This window comes from Salmo salar, chromosome 09 (assembly GCF_965601325.2).
Source record: "Salmo salar chromosome 09, fSalSal1, whole genome shotgun sequence".
NCBI classification, from domain to species: domain Eukaryota; kingdom Metazoa; phylum Chordata; class Actinopteri; order Salmoniformes; family Salmonidae; genus Salmo; species Salmo salar.
The window spans coordinates 61,403,072-61,418,093 of NC_138299.1; the positions used below are offsets into that span (position 1 = coordinate 61,403,072).

The 15,022-nt window shown below is 41.2% G+C and overlaps 1 protein-coding gene across 4 annotated transcripts in view; it reads left to right on the forward strand.

The window, feature by feature from the left end:
• Positions 1 to 15,022, forward strand: part of LOC106611507 (protein diaphanous homolog 2) — a 686,561-nt gene that overhangs the window by 564,773 nt on the left and 106,766 nt on the right. For all 4 annotated transcript variants that reach the window (XM_082955835.1, XM_082955838.1, XM_082955836.1 and 1 more), the window contains one exon: positions 11,033 to 11,198. In XM_082955835.1, the coding sequence (XP_082811961.1) occupies positions 11,033 to 11,198 (166 nt within the window). The remainder of the gene's footprint in view (positions 1 to 11,032; positions 11,199 to 15,022) is intronic.

The window sequence follows — 15,022 nt, forward strand, 5'->3', positions numbered from 1 at the left end:
AGACAATGCATGCATTTTTAGTTCTATCAAGTTCATATTTATATCCAAAAACAGCGTTTTACTATGGCATTGATGTTGAGGAAATCGTTTCCCTCCAATAACCGGCAGTCAAGTCAGCGTCACAAATTAAATAATTAAAATTAGAAAACATTGGTAAAATATTATATTGTCATTTAAAGAATTATAGATTTACATCTCTTGAACGCAATCAACTTGCCAGATTTAAAAATTACCTTACTGGGAAATCACACTTTGCAATAATCTGAGCACTGCGCCCAGAAAAATACGCGTTGCGATACAGACTAGACGTCATGTTGGGGAGATCTAAAATCGAAAATACTATGTAAATAATCCATTACCTTTGATTCTCTTCATCAGATGTCACTTCCAGGTATCACAGGTCCATAACGAATGTAGTTTTGTTCAAAAAAGCTCATCATTTATGTCCAAAAATCTCCGTCTTGTTAGCACATGATCTAAGCCAGCCGGACTTCTCGTCATGAACGAGGGGAAAAAATATATTTCCGTTCGTTCAAACATGTCAAACGTTGTATAGCATAAATCATTAGGGCCTTTTTTAACCAGAACATGAATAATATTCAAGGTGGACGAATGCATACTCTTTTATAACGTATTGGAACGAGGGTACCCAACATGAACTCGCGCGCCAGGTGTCTAATGGGACATCATCGTTCCATGGCTCTTGTTCGGTCAGATCTCCCTCCAGAAGACTCAAAACACTTTGTAAAGGCTGGTGACATCTAGTGGAAGCAATAGGAAGTGCCAAAATATTCCTCAGCCCCTGTGTTTTTCAATGGGATAGGTTTAAAGTCAATACAACACATCAGGTATCCACTTCCTGTCAGAAAATGTCTCAGGGTTTTGCCTGCCAAATGAGTTCTGTTATACTCACAGACACCATTCAAACAGTTTTAGAAACTTTAGAGTGTTTTCTATCCATATATAATAAGTATATGCATATTCTAGTTACTGGGTAGGATTAGTAACCAGATTAAATCGGGTACATTTTTTTATCCAGACGTGCAAATGCTGCCCCCTAGCCCTAACAGGTTAAGGAGAGACCCAATGTACGTGGAGAAGTTAAAAGCTTCATTTCCATTAGTTCTATGCTTGTGTACGTGCATGTGTGTATTACTGTTGTAGTTGACAGATCCAGCTACAGCGTTATACACCTTTTATCCTCTTGAGGATACAATCCCGATAACGGGATTGGTTGACAACAACCAGTGAGATAGCACGGCGCGATATTCAAAACAAAATCATCTCAAAATTAAAATTCAAGTATTATACGGCATTTTAAAGATACTCTACTCGTTAATCCAATCACATTGTCCGATTTCAAAAAGGCTTTACGGTGAAAGCAAAACATTAGATTATTTTAGCATAGCACCTCAGCAAAAAAAAAAAAAAAAAAAGCAATTTTCCAAGCACGATAGCCATCGCAAAACCAGATATTCAGCTAAAATTAAGCACTAACCTTTGACAATCTTCATCAGATGACACTCCTAGGACATCATGTTAGACAATACATGTATTTTTTGTTCGATTAAGTTTATATTTATATCCAAAAACCCAATTTTTACATTGGCACGTGACGTTCAGAAAAGGTTTTCTCCCCATAACTACCGGTGAATTTAATTTACAGAAGAACTCATAAACGTTGAAAAAATGTATAACAATTATTTAAAGAATTAGAGATAATCTACTCCTTTATGCAACCACTTTGTCAGATTTCAAAATAACGTTACGGAAAAAGCACATTGTTCAATATTCTGAGTACAGAACTTAGCCTTCAATGCTAAGCTATACAGTTAGCCTACAACCACGGCGTCGACAAATCTCTAACATTATGTTAGAAATATTTACTTACCTTTGCTGATCTTCGGCGGAATGCACTCGGATGGGCACCCACTTCCACAAGAAATGTTCATTTGTTCTGCAAAGTCCATCATTTATGTCCAAATATGTCCGTTTTGTTGACCCATCCAGAACACTTTACAATGCCATGTGGCGTGGACGCAAATCCATAGACGAAATGTTCAAAGTTCCATTACCGTTTGTAGAAACACGTCAAACGATGTTTACAATCAATCCTTTAGGGTATTTTTTTACGTAAAATTGCGATAATTTTACAACCGGGCAATAGCTATTCATCCCAGAAGAAAAATATAAAAACGATGACGTCACGTGTACGCGCATCATAAGACACCTCTCCTCAGACTGGCCAATGATTGACTGAGCCAAAATGATCTGCCCGGTAACAGCTGACAGTTGAAACCAGTTCCTAAAGATTGTTGACAGCCAATGGAAGAGTTAGGAGGTGTAACGTAAATCCTATGTCACTGTAGTTTTTCAAGGGATTCAAAACAAAAACGACATTTCTAATTTCTCCTGATTCAATTTTTCTCAGTTTTTTTGCCTGCCATATGAGTTCTGTTATACTCACAGACACCATTCAAAGAGTTTTAGAAACTTCAGAGTGTTTGCTATTCAAATCTACTAATAATATGCATATTCTATTTTCTGGGCCAGAGTAGTAACCTGTTTAAATTGGGTACGTTTTTCATCCGGCCGTGAAAATACTGCCCCCTAGCCCCTAGAGGATATTATACTACTAGTCCTTTGTGTGTTCTGTACCGTCTTGTTTTTTAACATCTCCGGGTAGCTAATTGATGCGAAGCCTGCATCTCTCTCAGTCAAGTTCTAAATGTGCATGATTTCATAAGCAATTCTATCACTGTCTTCATTTATTTAATTCACTGAATGAACACACTGGCATTATGATTGATTAAGTAATTATAAATGGAGCCAATATCCAGAAGCGTTTTTTTGTGTCTCTTTTTTTTTCTCTGATTTCTAACAATAATCTCCAGGCTGTGTCCCAAATAGCACCCTATTTCCTTCATAGTGCACTACTTTTGACCACAGGCCTATGGGCCCGGTCAAACGTAATGTGTCTTCCCTGTGGTTCAGTTGGTAGTGCATGGTTTTTGCAACGCCAGCATGGTGTGTGCAATGCCAGGGTTGTGGGTTCGATTCCCACGGGGGGCCAGTACAAAAAAAAATAAATGCATGAAATGAAATGTATGTATTCAGTACTGTAAGTCGCTCTGGATAAGAGCGTCTGCTAAATGACTAAAATGTAAATAGGGTGCCATTTGGGATGCCGACAAAAGGTTTCTCCTCAGCCAAACTATCCTTGTCAATATACATTTGAGTAAATGAGTAGCTCTTCAGTCATCTGACCACTCCCTCGGTTGTGCTCCATTTCCATCCTTTTTCACCGGGGGGGTCACCGCTAAATGAGGATGTGCTCTGATTGCTTGTGCAGCCGTACAATGAAACGTAATTACACATGGAGGAGTGGCAGGAGAGACACTATCAGACAATTCTCACCTTCTTGGAAGTGAAGGACAGAGGGGGAGAGAGAGAGATAGAGAAGAAGGGAGAGAAAGAGAGAGGGGGCAGAGAGGGAGAGAGAGAAGAAAGAAAAGGCGAGAATGAAAGAGATAGGAAGACGGGACAGCAATATGAATGAGAATGGGGGGAAAAAATGTTGTCTATGGCATGTCCAAGGTGTTTTGTTAATTACTTTGGATAACGTCCAGCCGTTTTCAATGAGTTTTACAGTGCTGTGGATTTCAATTTGGTACAATTTTAATTATTTTCACTGTGTGAAATGCACCCAACTTTTGTGTTCTTTTCATGGGCACAACAAACCTTTTTCCTACATTCAAATGAAGTTTTAGGGAGCTGGAGAAGTATTCTGGTTGTTATTGACTAGAATTCTGAGTTCAGACAGTTGTAGGCACACCTGAGTCTGGTTGTGCTCCAGGTTTCTTAATTAGCTTTTCCTGGTTGTTTTTTTTGCCACTGTGCTGCTGCTTCCTCTTTGGAGGTGTAGGTAGGGATAATGTAAAGCAATTTGTGAGAAATGTTTTTAGGAAAAAAAGCCAGCCTATAGAGTATATTTTAAAACTGACTATCACATTTTTCTTACCAACCACATTCCTGATACAGTTCTGCAGTGCTAGATTCAGTCAGACACATCTGTCACAACATTGGGTCCACAATGTTTTCAAAATGAGGAAACAATTCTGGGAGTCAATCTGTATATGACCAAACTCTTCTTTTCACTTTTAATCTACTGGTATGCTGTCACAAACTTCCCAGACCTGAACTCTGAGCTTATGAAACAAAGTTGTCCTCATTACTGTGTGTTTTGTTTAATTAGTCACTATTTATCAGTCTATTTACCATTGGCAAAGGGTATTTTCATCATCACTAAGCCACGATTAAGGCCTTGTTTTTAGCACACGGCAACGTGACACCAAGTCAGACTTACTGTAGCCTGAAAGCCAAGTGCTTTTTTGGGGATTCGACCTTGTTCAACTTCTTGGTTTTGTCGTAAACCATTCAAAAATAAAAACACACACACACTTCCGCTGGAAAAACAACAGAAACATTTATTTTCAAAATGGCCACATAAATTGACTTGTTTGTTTACCTGTGTGCATGCAAGAGTTATTCAAATGGTGCACGTCACTCTGGTCGGCGAGGGGGCCAAAAAGCCCTCTTAATAAATCTCCTCTAACCCAGTTCCATTAATGTTTATTTAATGTTTTTTCCTATGTGCCTGTTGGACCCTGGTACTCTGGAGGCCCAACGCTAAACCTGAGCTTTTCCTACCCAGGCTCTCAGGCTTCTTTATCCCCTGTGTCCCTCTGAGCCAAATTACACTATGGCTGCCCAGTAGACTGGACACAGTCTATCCAGCCAGGCAGCAGAGTGTTAGAGGAGGAGGGAGAGAGGGATGGAGAGAGAGAGAGGGATGGAGAGAGAGAGTGATGGGAGAGAGGGAGGAGACCGTTGTGGGCAGCACCATAAACCATGCCCAACACCATTGACATGGCCCCACATTTCAGGACATGTCCCTTGGACAGCAACATTGGGGTGAGCCAGGTATGGCCGTGATGGCGCCGGTGCCAACCAGTACCAGCCTGTTGTATTGTGTTGTGTACAGAACAGAATTGGAGGCCACACGTTAGCTGGAGCAGACTGGCAGCCCCATGTGACGGGCCGTGGCAGAGACCGCGGAGGCTGTCACAGGGCGTTAGCGCCCAGGCCAACTCATGGGATTGGATGTGACCTGGTGGTGCTGAGGTGGAGTGAGGAGGATGGAGAGAGAGAGGCATTAGACAGGGACAGACATAGAGGTGTTAGCCGGCTGAGAGTGGAGAAATGGTGGGCTCGGACCGCCTATGACAGAACACAGTTCTCTACTGGGCTAAATGTCCTTAAGAATCCAATAATGATTAAACATTTTTTTTTTAATAGCTGACTAGCCTCCTGAATTTGGATAGCTCAGGTAAGATCATCTAGGATTGTCCAGATGATATGCAAAAGGAAGAGTAAGGGACAACATAGCAACATTGCAAATTACAGCCAGAGCTGATAAAGAACTAGTATATTGTTCTAGGAATCTAGAAAATGATATAATATTCTGAGTACAGGACAGTCTAGTAGCCAGTCCATTAATCCATATATATATCCAGTACATCCCTTTTATCAGCCCACTACAACTCCCTAACAATGAATCTTGCTCTGCGTCAGTGATGTAAGGCGCAGTGCAGAGGTAATGCAGCCTTTCCTTTCCTCCTTTGAGGACAGCTGGTGGAGAGAGAGACAGGGAGATGAGAGGAGACTGACAAACAGGCAGAGCCTGGCTGCCAGAGGAGGCTGCGTTATGCTTTACCTTGAGACCCTCTCCGCTCAGAGCTTTTTGAAGCCCAGGTGACACAGGAAACAGGCACAATGAGTGCTGAGAGCACTTCTGAAAGTTTCCTCTCTCTCTGAATATGGGAGGACAGGGAGGAATGAGGAGGTAGAGAGGGAGCAGGGAGAGAGGGAAGAAAGACAGAGAGAAAACTGTGTATCTGTATGTGCGTGTGTGTGATTTTGAGATGGAGAGAATGGGGAAATAGCAAGGAAGCAAGAAAATAAGAAGGAGAAAAAAAATAGCAGGACAATGGAAGAGAGAGAGACCAGCAGAGAGAATGCAAGAGAATAGCAGAGCAACAGAGAGAGACTGTATGAGAAATTGAGAGATTTTGTTTGAGAAGGCTGCATGCTGGCACTGCTGTAGCACAGTCAGGTGTCAGATACTGTCAGTATGACATGTCTTTGATGTGGAAAGAACAGTCGCTGAATCCCATTGAGCCTAACACCAGTCCCGACTGACTGACTGACTGACTGGCTGACTGGCTGACTGACTTGACTGACTTGACTGACTGACTGACAAAAAAGGGCAGAGAGACAGAGGGTCAAGCAGCTAGGTGGATGGACAGGCACCCAGACAGACGGACAGCATCCCTTCACTGCTCTGGTGTAGATACCTCAGTCACTCATGCTAAACAACAACTGGCCCAGCAATCAATGCATGCCACACCACAGCACAGCCAAGTGAACAGCACAAGCACAGTTACCTGAACTGTCTCACCTGCTTGCATCATCCATTCACCTGTTACGAACACTTCTCATCCTCACGGTTTACTTACTTCAGCCTGTCTCTCCCCAGTGAGCATAGGCCATCGACGACTCCTCACCATCACACTCTGTTCTCTATTCTCACTGTTAGGTTGAGATATATCATAATAATGTTGTAATAATACTAATATCCCTTGCTTATATTTGGAACCAAACTTGCATAACCTGAATTGTATAAGCACTATTAGGTTGAACATGAACACTTGAAATCGGTGGGCCTCAAGGGAACCCCCTTCAAGCTAATGAGCATTCTGACTGCAACATTCTAACTGTGTAATTCATACATTTCATATATGCTAGCGCAAAAATAATCATTTTGTTGTGTTTATGAAGGCCTTGGGTAACATTATTGTATTTAAAATAACACTATAGCATTTTCATTAGTTTATGTTACTGTAGGATGGCTACAAAAACACAAATTCAAGTGTTCTATGCATTTTATTTGTGAAGTGCCTTTGTTACAACTATGAAACGGAAGGCATATGTGTTGGAACACAGTAACAGCTTATTTTTCTAATGACAAAATAAACTAAATACCCCAACCACCAAGACTGATTGTCAACAATACGCGTGGTCAAATGATGAAAACATCAGTAGCCTAAACATAATTTTAAGCACCAAGTGGCCTTGATAAATAGTGAAAATCAGCACAAAAGCAATAATGGCATTATAATTAATATAAGCATTGATATAGCAGCAGTCAAAAATAGTCAATTATTATCAGCTCATGTTTACATTTTGTGCGTCTTCACACAATGGCATTGGTTGAATTTAATTTAGCTGTTATCCCTTGTCCTAACAGTTGACACAAATCTTCGTAACTTTCACTTGCTTGACACACTTTGACATACGTTTGTTTGGTTGTAGTGCGTAATAGTCTCCGGTTCTCTCTTTATTGTGTCCCCATTATCTTGTCATTCTTCAGCACCATTGTGGAGTACTGTGCAACGGCTGTGCAGGTGCCTTATTTTGCGGTGCCGGCCAATGACAGTGAAGTGAAGAAACTGTCCAAGGTTACATTTCTCTGCTTGCCAACGCAAGGTTCCACAAGCCTCATCACCACATTCCCCGACACTCAATCCTGCTGCCTGATGTGGATCTTTTTCCAGATATTGAAAGCTGTTCAGCATGTACAATTACGCACACTCAGTGCTTGAGGCGTTACCACAGATCCGGGTTCGATCCGGGGCTGTGTCGCAGCCAGCCATGACCGGGAGACCCATGAGGCAATGCACAATTGGCCCAGGATCATCCAGGTTAGAGGAGGGTTTGGCCTCCAACTCCTGAGGTGGTCCGGGCGCATGCACAGTGACACGGTCGCCAGTTCTATGGAGTTTCCTCCGATACATTGGTACGGCTGACTTCCGGGTTAAGCGAGCAGTGTGTCAAGATGCAGTGTGGCATGGCAGGGTCGAGTTTCGGATGACGCATGGCTCTCGACCTTTGCCTCTCCCGAGTCCGTATGAGAGTTGCAGCGATGGGACAAGATTGTATCTACCAATTGGATAGCACGAAATTGTGGAGAAAAGGGGTAAAAAGTACTAAGAAATAAAATGTACGCACACTCTCACTGTGTAGCCTACTCCGAGTAGGCTAGAGTAGACTGAAAAGACTGCTTGGATTCGGTGGACTGATATAGGGTACATACCATTTTAAGATTAGAATTAGAATGGATCAATACAATAGAATGAACCCGCCTTGTTCTTCATTCACTATTGGTAATTACAGAATTATGCATCATTCCTTCCCCTCGCTCATAGATTTTTTTTTTTTTTACCTTTATTAACTCGGCAAGTCAGTTTAGAACAAATTCTTATTTACAATGACGGCCTACACCGGCCAAACCCGGACGACACTGGGCCAATTATGCACCTCCCTATGGGACTCCCAATCACTATCGGTTGTGATACAGTCTGGAATCGAAACCAGGGTGTCTGTAGTGATGCCTCTAGCACTGAGATGCAGTGCCTTAGACCGCTGCGCCACTCGGGAGCTCATCAACTCACAAATTCACCCCCTTTCTCATCATCATACTTTACTTAATTTATTGAATCTGTTGTTATTTTTGTGAAATTAGTTTTGGTATAGTTTAGGTTCAGTTTCGAAGCAATTATCAGGGCAATTATCAGCTGGGTATTTACAACTGTTGGGAGAAGGAGGGGCAACGGGGAAAACCCATTCAAAAAATGACATGCCCTCCTATAACTGGTTATAACTCCAGTTCTATTTGTGATATTAAGATTCCAACACCGACAGTTTGTTGTATAGACTTATTTAGGAAAAGTCAAGAATGGAGGGAGCATGACTTCATGAGCAGTCAAATTGACTGCTTTATTGGTTCTAGTGTTTAGCTAGAATCATATGACAAAGTGAGTGGGAGCACTTGTGTGAAACACTCAAACCTTGCACCATTAGTGGATTTGATGAAATATTTGGGCTCATTATCACGTGACACTAAAAGTGCTGCTTACAGCTGGTGAAGGGGAGAGAAAAATATTCAGGAACATTGGTTAAGCAGGACCATATTGTGGTTTAGCAGGACGTTATTGTGGTTTAGAAGGACTTTAATGTGATTTAGCCAGACCTTAATGGGCTAGAAATAGAACTACTGTACAACTTTGTTGAAAGTTGGCATCTTTGAGAGATTGGTTGTTTGCAAACAAGGTTTGATGTAAACACCCTTCCATCCAGCTCTTTTCATCTTTAAAGGGAGCTGATGAGAGAGGGAGAAAGAGAGAGAAACAATATATATAAAAAGAAAGATAGAGAAATGGAGAAAGTGACAGAGCAAGAGTGAGAGAAAGGGGAGAGTAAGCGAGATAGACAGTGTGACAGAAAAAGGGAAAGGGAGATGAAGGGAGAGATAAAGACATCTATCAGCCAGATAAATCTATCATCGCCAGGCTGTGTGGGCTGTAGCGTTGGTCACTACCAGTGCTGCTGTTGAGGTCCAGTAAACACTGACCCGCTGAGAGCTAATCCAGCTTGTCTCGCCTCCCGCCGGCCCTGCTTTCATCCCCGCTCAGCTTGATCCAACGTCGGCGAGGACACGGCTGCAGCAAGGCCCCCGATCAGCCATCACACCCCCACCCCTGATAGATCCCATACACACCAGCCCCATCCATAGATCCACAGCCCAGCCCATAGGCATGTAGATCAGCTTTAGACAGCCTTGGACAGATGCACAAATGCATAGATCAGGAGATACAGGTAGATAGATGAAGGATTATGTAAGTGATTGATATGATTGGTGTTGGATGATTGGTGTTGGATGCTGTGTTGTGTCTAATAATCCTCAGTGTTGTTGTGTGTTGCTGACAGTGAGAGCTCCGTAGTGGTTGTGTGTGTGTGTGTGTGTGTGTGTGTGTGTGTGTGTGTGTGTGTGTGTGTGTGTGTGTGTGTGTGTGTGTGTGTGTGTGTGTGTGTGTGTGTATCCATGCCTGCTGAAAGTTGTTTTGCAAAGTGTGTTCAATAGAGGTGTGCTTTTCACCTCATCTCACACACTGTCACACTGTGTGTTTTTCCATCTGCGTTTGTGGCAAAAAACAACCAGAGTCTGGTCTCCATGCGTTCAGCGGCCGCTGGGATAATGCTGCACTGACAGGAGCAGCTGTTAATGGCCATTCACCCTGTAGAAAGTGCTTCATCTGCTCTGTAAATTACACAGTGCGGCATGGGCCGCGGTTCAAGACGACCCAACCCCTCTCTTGTTGGGAGAAACAATGGAACAATGACTGAAATCAGCTATTCCAACAGCCATTTGTGTTGCGGCCAACTACAAAATACATTCCTATTACTCCTGGCCTGCATGCTATTAGCCCATGGTGCCAAAGACTCCAAAGTGAGATGGAGAGGTTATTGAAACACACACATTAGTTTCTCTGACCTCTCCCTGTGTGAAATGCAATGTTTTCTTTTAGCATTTTTTGTGAGCGTGGGTTTACAAACGAGTGAATGGGATGGTTTGATATCTAGCTCAGGGATGGTTTTCTATTGTTGGTATGACAACACACATTCTCTGACCTCTCCTGTCTGGAAGGCACTGGCTTTCGCGCCGCTATTCTTTTCCCTGCATGGGTGGGTTTACAAAGCGAGTGAATGATGCGAAGTTATATTTTTCTCCATTTGCTTAATGATGACTGTTTATTGTTGTTGTGACATCACACGTAATGGTGACAAAGTGTTATGAAGTCTAATTTTCGTGTTGTTGTACATTCTCACCTGGGTTCACATACTTTGAGCGTTTCCATGAGTCTGTCTGGAGTGCCAGTCTGCCTGGAGTGCCAGTTCACCTGGAGTGCCAGATGTGTGGGGTTTAACGTTTGGGGACCTTTCTATTGGTTTATTGAGCAAGGCAAGCTCAAATCAGGCACAATTAAAGTATTTGAATCGATTTTTCAAATGGTCTGACAAGTACTATTGATAAAAAAAAACATGTTACTTTCCTTGACTGTACCTCCCTTCACGGCTTCTCCAAGCATTCGCGGGAGCAATACGAGAAGCTTTCCACCATGCACAAGAACATGCAGAAGCTATATGAGAGCCTGGGCAGCTACTACGCCTTCGACCCCCATGTCCTCAGCGTCGAAGACTTCTTCGGTGACCTGGCCTCCTTCCGTACCCTCTTTGTGGTGAGTACAGCACATATACAAGTTGTTCTCTTTGGAAAATATGTCTTACCTGTACGGTCATGACACACACACACACACACACACACACACACACATACAAACACACGCACGTGTTGTTTTTTCTCTATTTCCTCAATTTGTTATCCACAAAATGGGTGAATTTTGCATCCCTTTGAAATTTTAAGTAGAAATGATGCACCAATATTGAATGTTATTAGCCTGTTATATTAAATGAAGTGCACTTTAATATAGACCACGTGGAGAATTCAATACATCATATGTTTTATATGAATAAAGGCTTGCGAATGTGCCAAAATGCATCATTTTGACATGTCCCTACGCCAACCCTTTGTCACTTCTAGGAAGATTTCAACACACTTATCCTGAAATTTATCCAAGTTTCACCATCATTGTAAAGGCCTAGTCATTTTGCTGCTTTGACAAAGTCATTTCTGAAGATTATTATTTATATTCATGTGATTAGGGATGCATTCACGTATGTCCCTCATTTTAAAACAATTTAAAATAATCAACCATTCCACCAAGTTAAATTATTCACAGCAGGTGACATAATTTGGGTCTTCTGAACAGCATGGTGAAAAAGAAAAGTAAACTTTTTTGGTCTATTTATAATTGCTTTATCATCTTTGACTGAGGTGGTTGAACTCAACACATCAACCTTGTTCGCTCAATTAATGTTAGGAAAACTTGAATTTGATTTAACTTTCATTATGTGTGTAACATATGTATAATTCCTAATTTCATGAACACCATGTGGTCCCATGCTTTTCACCACATGAGGAGTAATGGCCGATCTTCACCTAAAACCTCAGCCCTTTTATTGTCAACCCTGTTAAAGGCCCAATGGTAACTTTAGAAGTTTGATAGGTGACTTTATTTATACTTGATCAATGAGAAAATGTGGGTTTTATCTCAAACATGCTTTTAAATAATAGTTAGGCGGTTACATAGGGTTGACAGACGGTGTGCTGAAAATGCAGATAAAATGCTCTTAGTACATAGGATTTTAATGCCTGAGATGGGAAGAAAAAAAAAATCTTCCGTAGGCTAAATATATCCTTCATGAAATTGAATGTTGAAAGAAGAGATATTTTAAAGATAATTTCTTAGAAGTTTGCACATTCAAAAGGCATCCATTTCGTGGAACGACCCAAAAGTAATTTCTGCCTGAGTTTTATTATTGCTATGTTGAATTAATTATGGATGAGAAATGCTGAGATACGTTAGTGTCCATTGACTTTAGTAAAGTGTAGTTCTACTGTACACTTAGAAAATATAGTTCCAAAAGGGTTTTCCGGCTGTCCCCATAGGATAACCTTTTTTGGCTCCAGGTAGAACCCTTTTGGGTTCCATGTAGAATCCTCTGTGGAAAGGGTTATACATGGAACCCAAAAGGGTTCTACCTGGAACCAAAAGGGTTCTACCTGGAATTCTATGGGGACAGCCGAAGAACCCTTCTAGGTTCTACATAGCACTTTTTTTTTTCTTAGAGTGTACTTCAACTCAAGGACAAAACTCATGAGGTAACAAAAACACATGTTTCTCCATTCCTCTTGAGAGAACACAAATGTGAACCATTCCAACAGCAGTGGGGACACGATAACTGAAAACAGTTTTTAGAAAGGAAAGCTTCTTTCAATTCATGAGCACTTCTATCTCAAACCATTAGTGAAATCCATGGCTGATGCCATTTTACTTTCGGTGTGTTACACCAAGAGCAAGAGCAGCTGTCTCAGATTTAAGAAAGTTGGCACCGTCTTAAGAGTAGATAAAGAAATTTGCCTTACAGACCTGGGAGCCTGACGACGGAGGGGCGGGTTTATAGGACAGATTAAGCCGTACATAAACTGTAGGCACTTCCCAAATAGCACCCTAGTCCCTACATAGTGCACTACTTTTTTTTACCAAGACCATGGTCAAAAAGTGATAACTATGTAGGGAATAGGGTGCCATTTGGGACACGGCCTGTGCCTGAGAATGGAATGTATAATGTATCACGGAAGAGTGTAAGCTCCACACTGATAAAAGAGACTTTGGAAGCTTCTTATCCCCTTTCAACGTACTTTCATTAGCGTGCCAGTGTACGTGTCGGAAAGAAAAATAAAGTGCCTCCGCCTTTGGTGCGTCAAACAGTCAAGCAGGTCTTACGCAGGTAGAGGGGTGTGGTAAGTCTGTCGAGGCCTGGGCTTATTAAAACTCTGAAGAGCTTGGAACCGTTGAGGGTGACTCTTTCTATTCTAGTATATTGTATTCTATAGTAAAAAAATAAATAAATATGTATTAGACTTATTAGCTACCTCCCACCATTTCAAGGAATACAATGACTAAGAATGATATCGTAGCATATGATGTATTGTATTACTCTGATATATTGTATTTTATTGTAAATATTATTTCTACATAAGTCCGCTGTATTTAAGCTATTACCTCCCACCATTTTCAAATAGCTAGTTAGTAGTGTTTGGATTGAACTGAATACAATGACTAAGGATTATATCATAGCAATTAGCTTTTACCCCCTTGAAAATCTAAATATATACATTCTTCAGAAATGAACAAATACATCCAAGAAATGTACTCAACCTCACACTCTGTATGAACAAATTGAGACAAATTATTTATAATGACCCAATTATGACTTACAGATTGTGCGTGAGTATGAGTACTTCTCCTGGAACAATCATTCTTGAGAACACAAACAAATCATGCATAGTTCAGTTCCAAAGAAAAGAGAAACCAGTGTGTGTTGGTAGCCAAGCCAGGATTTTTTTCTTTTCGCAACCAATGTTGTGATAATTGCATTGTTTGCTCTATAACCCGTTAGATATGCATTTATACGGAACCGTGATAGCCAATATAAGGCCAAAAAAGCCATGCAGTGGATCTTCCTGTAAAAGTTGCGTCATACTGCAGTACACCTTGCGGGCTACCGCAGAATTTTATGGTACGTTATTTCATTGTCAGCAATTGTTACCATTAATGCTAGTTAGTGCTAGTTTAAACACCAGAGGGCATCTTTGAGAAGCATTTGATAGCCTTCAATATTGGCTGTACTAGAGAATTTAAAACCTTTTTTGTAAGAACATAGTATATGGGATTGATTTGAAGAATTTTTGCTTAATTGATTTGATTAATATTGTAGTGTTTCTATTCTAAGAAAAATGAAAAATGAAACCCTCTGGGTTTCCGTTAGGAAAAATAGAGCTGTACAATATGGAGCTGTACAATGTGACGGTCGGGAGTAGGCTACAGTACTAAGAGCATAACATTTCCACACCCTAATTGTAGTCTAACCAATACCCAAACGGAGATTCAGTAAAAATAAAAATCTCATTGATTTATCAAGACCAGTCCCCATGCTTATCTCAGAGCAGCAAGAAACAGTGCCGAAATAGTTGACCACAGTGGGTAGCCTATTACTTCAAATCCTATTGCTTCTAACTTCACTATGCTTTTTAAATAAATAAGACCTAGACAGCTTTTAACAGCACATTACTCAACACTAGTGAGACTCATGTCGCCAAACGGTAGGCAAACAGTATATTGGAGAAAAAAAATGTCAATGACAAGACTCTCCGTCAATAATTACAGTGGCTTGCGAAAGTATTCCCCCTCTTGACATTTTTCCTATTTTGTTGCCTTTTGCCCATTCTTCAAGGTAAAAACACTCTAGCTCTGTCAAGTTGGACAGGTTCCACTGGTGTACTGCAATCTTTAAGTCATACCACAGATTCTCAATTGGATTGAGGTCTGGGCTTTGACTAGGCCATTCCAAGACATTTAAATGTTTCCCCTTAAACCAC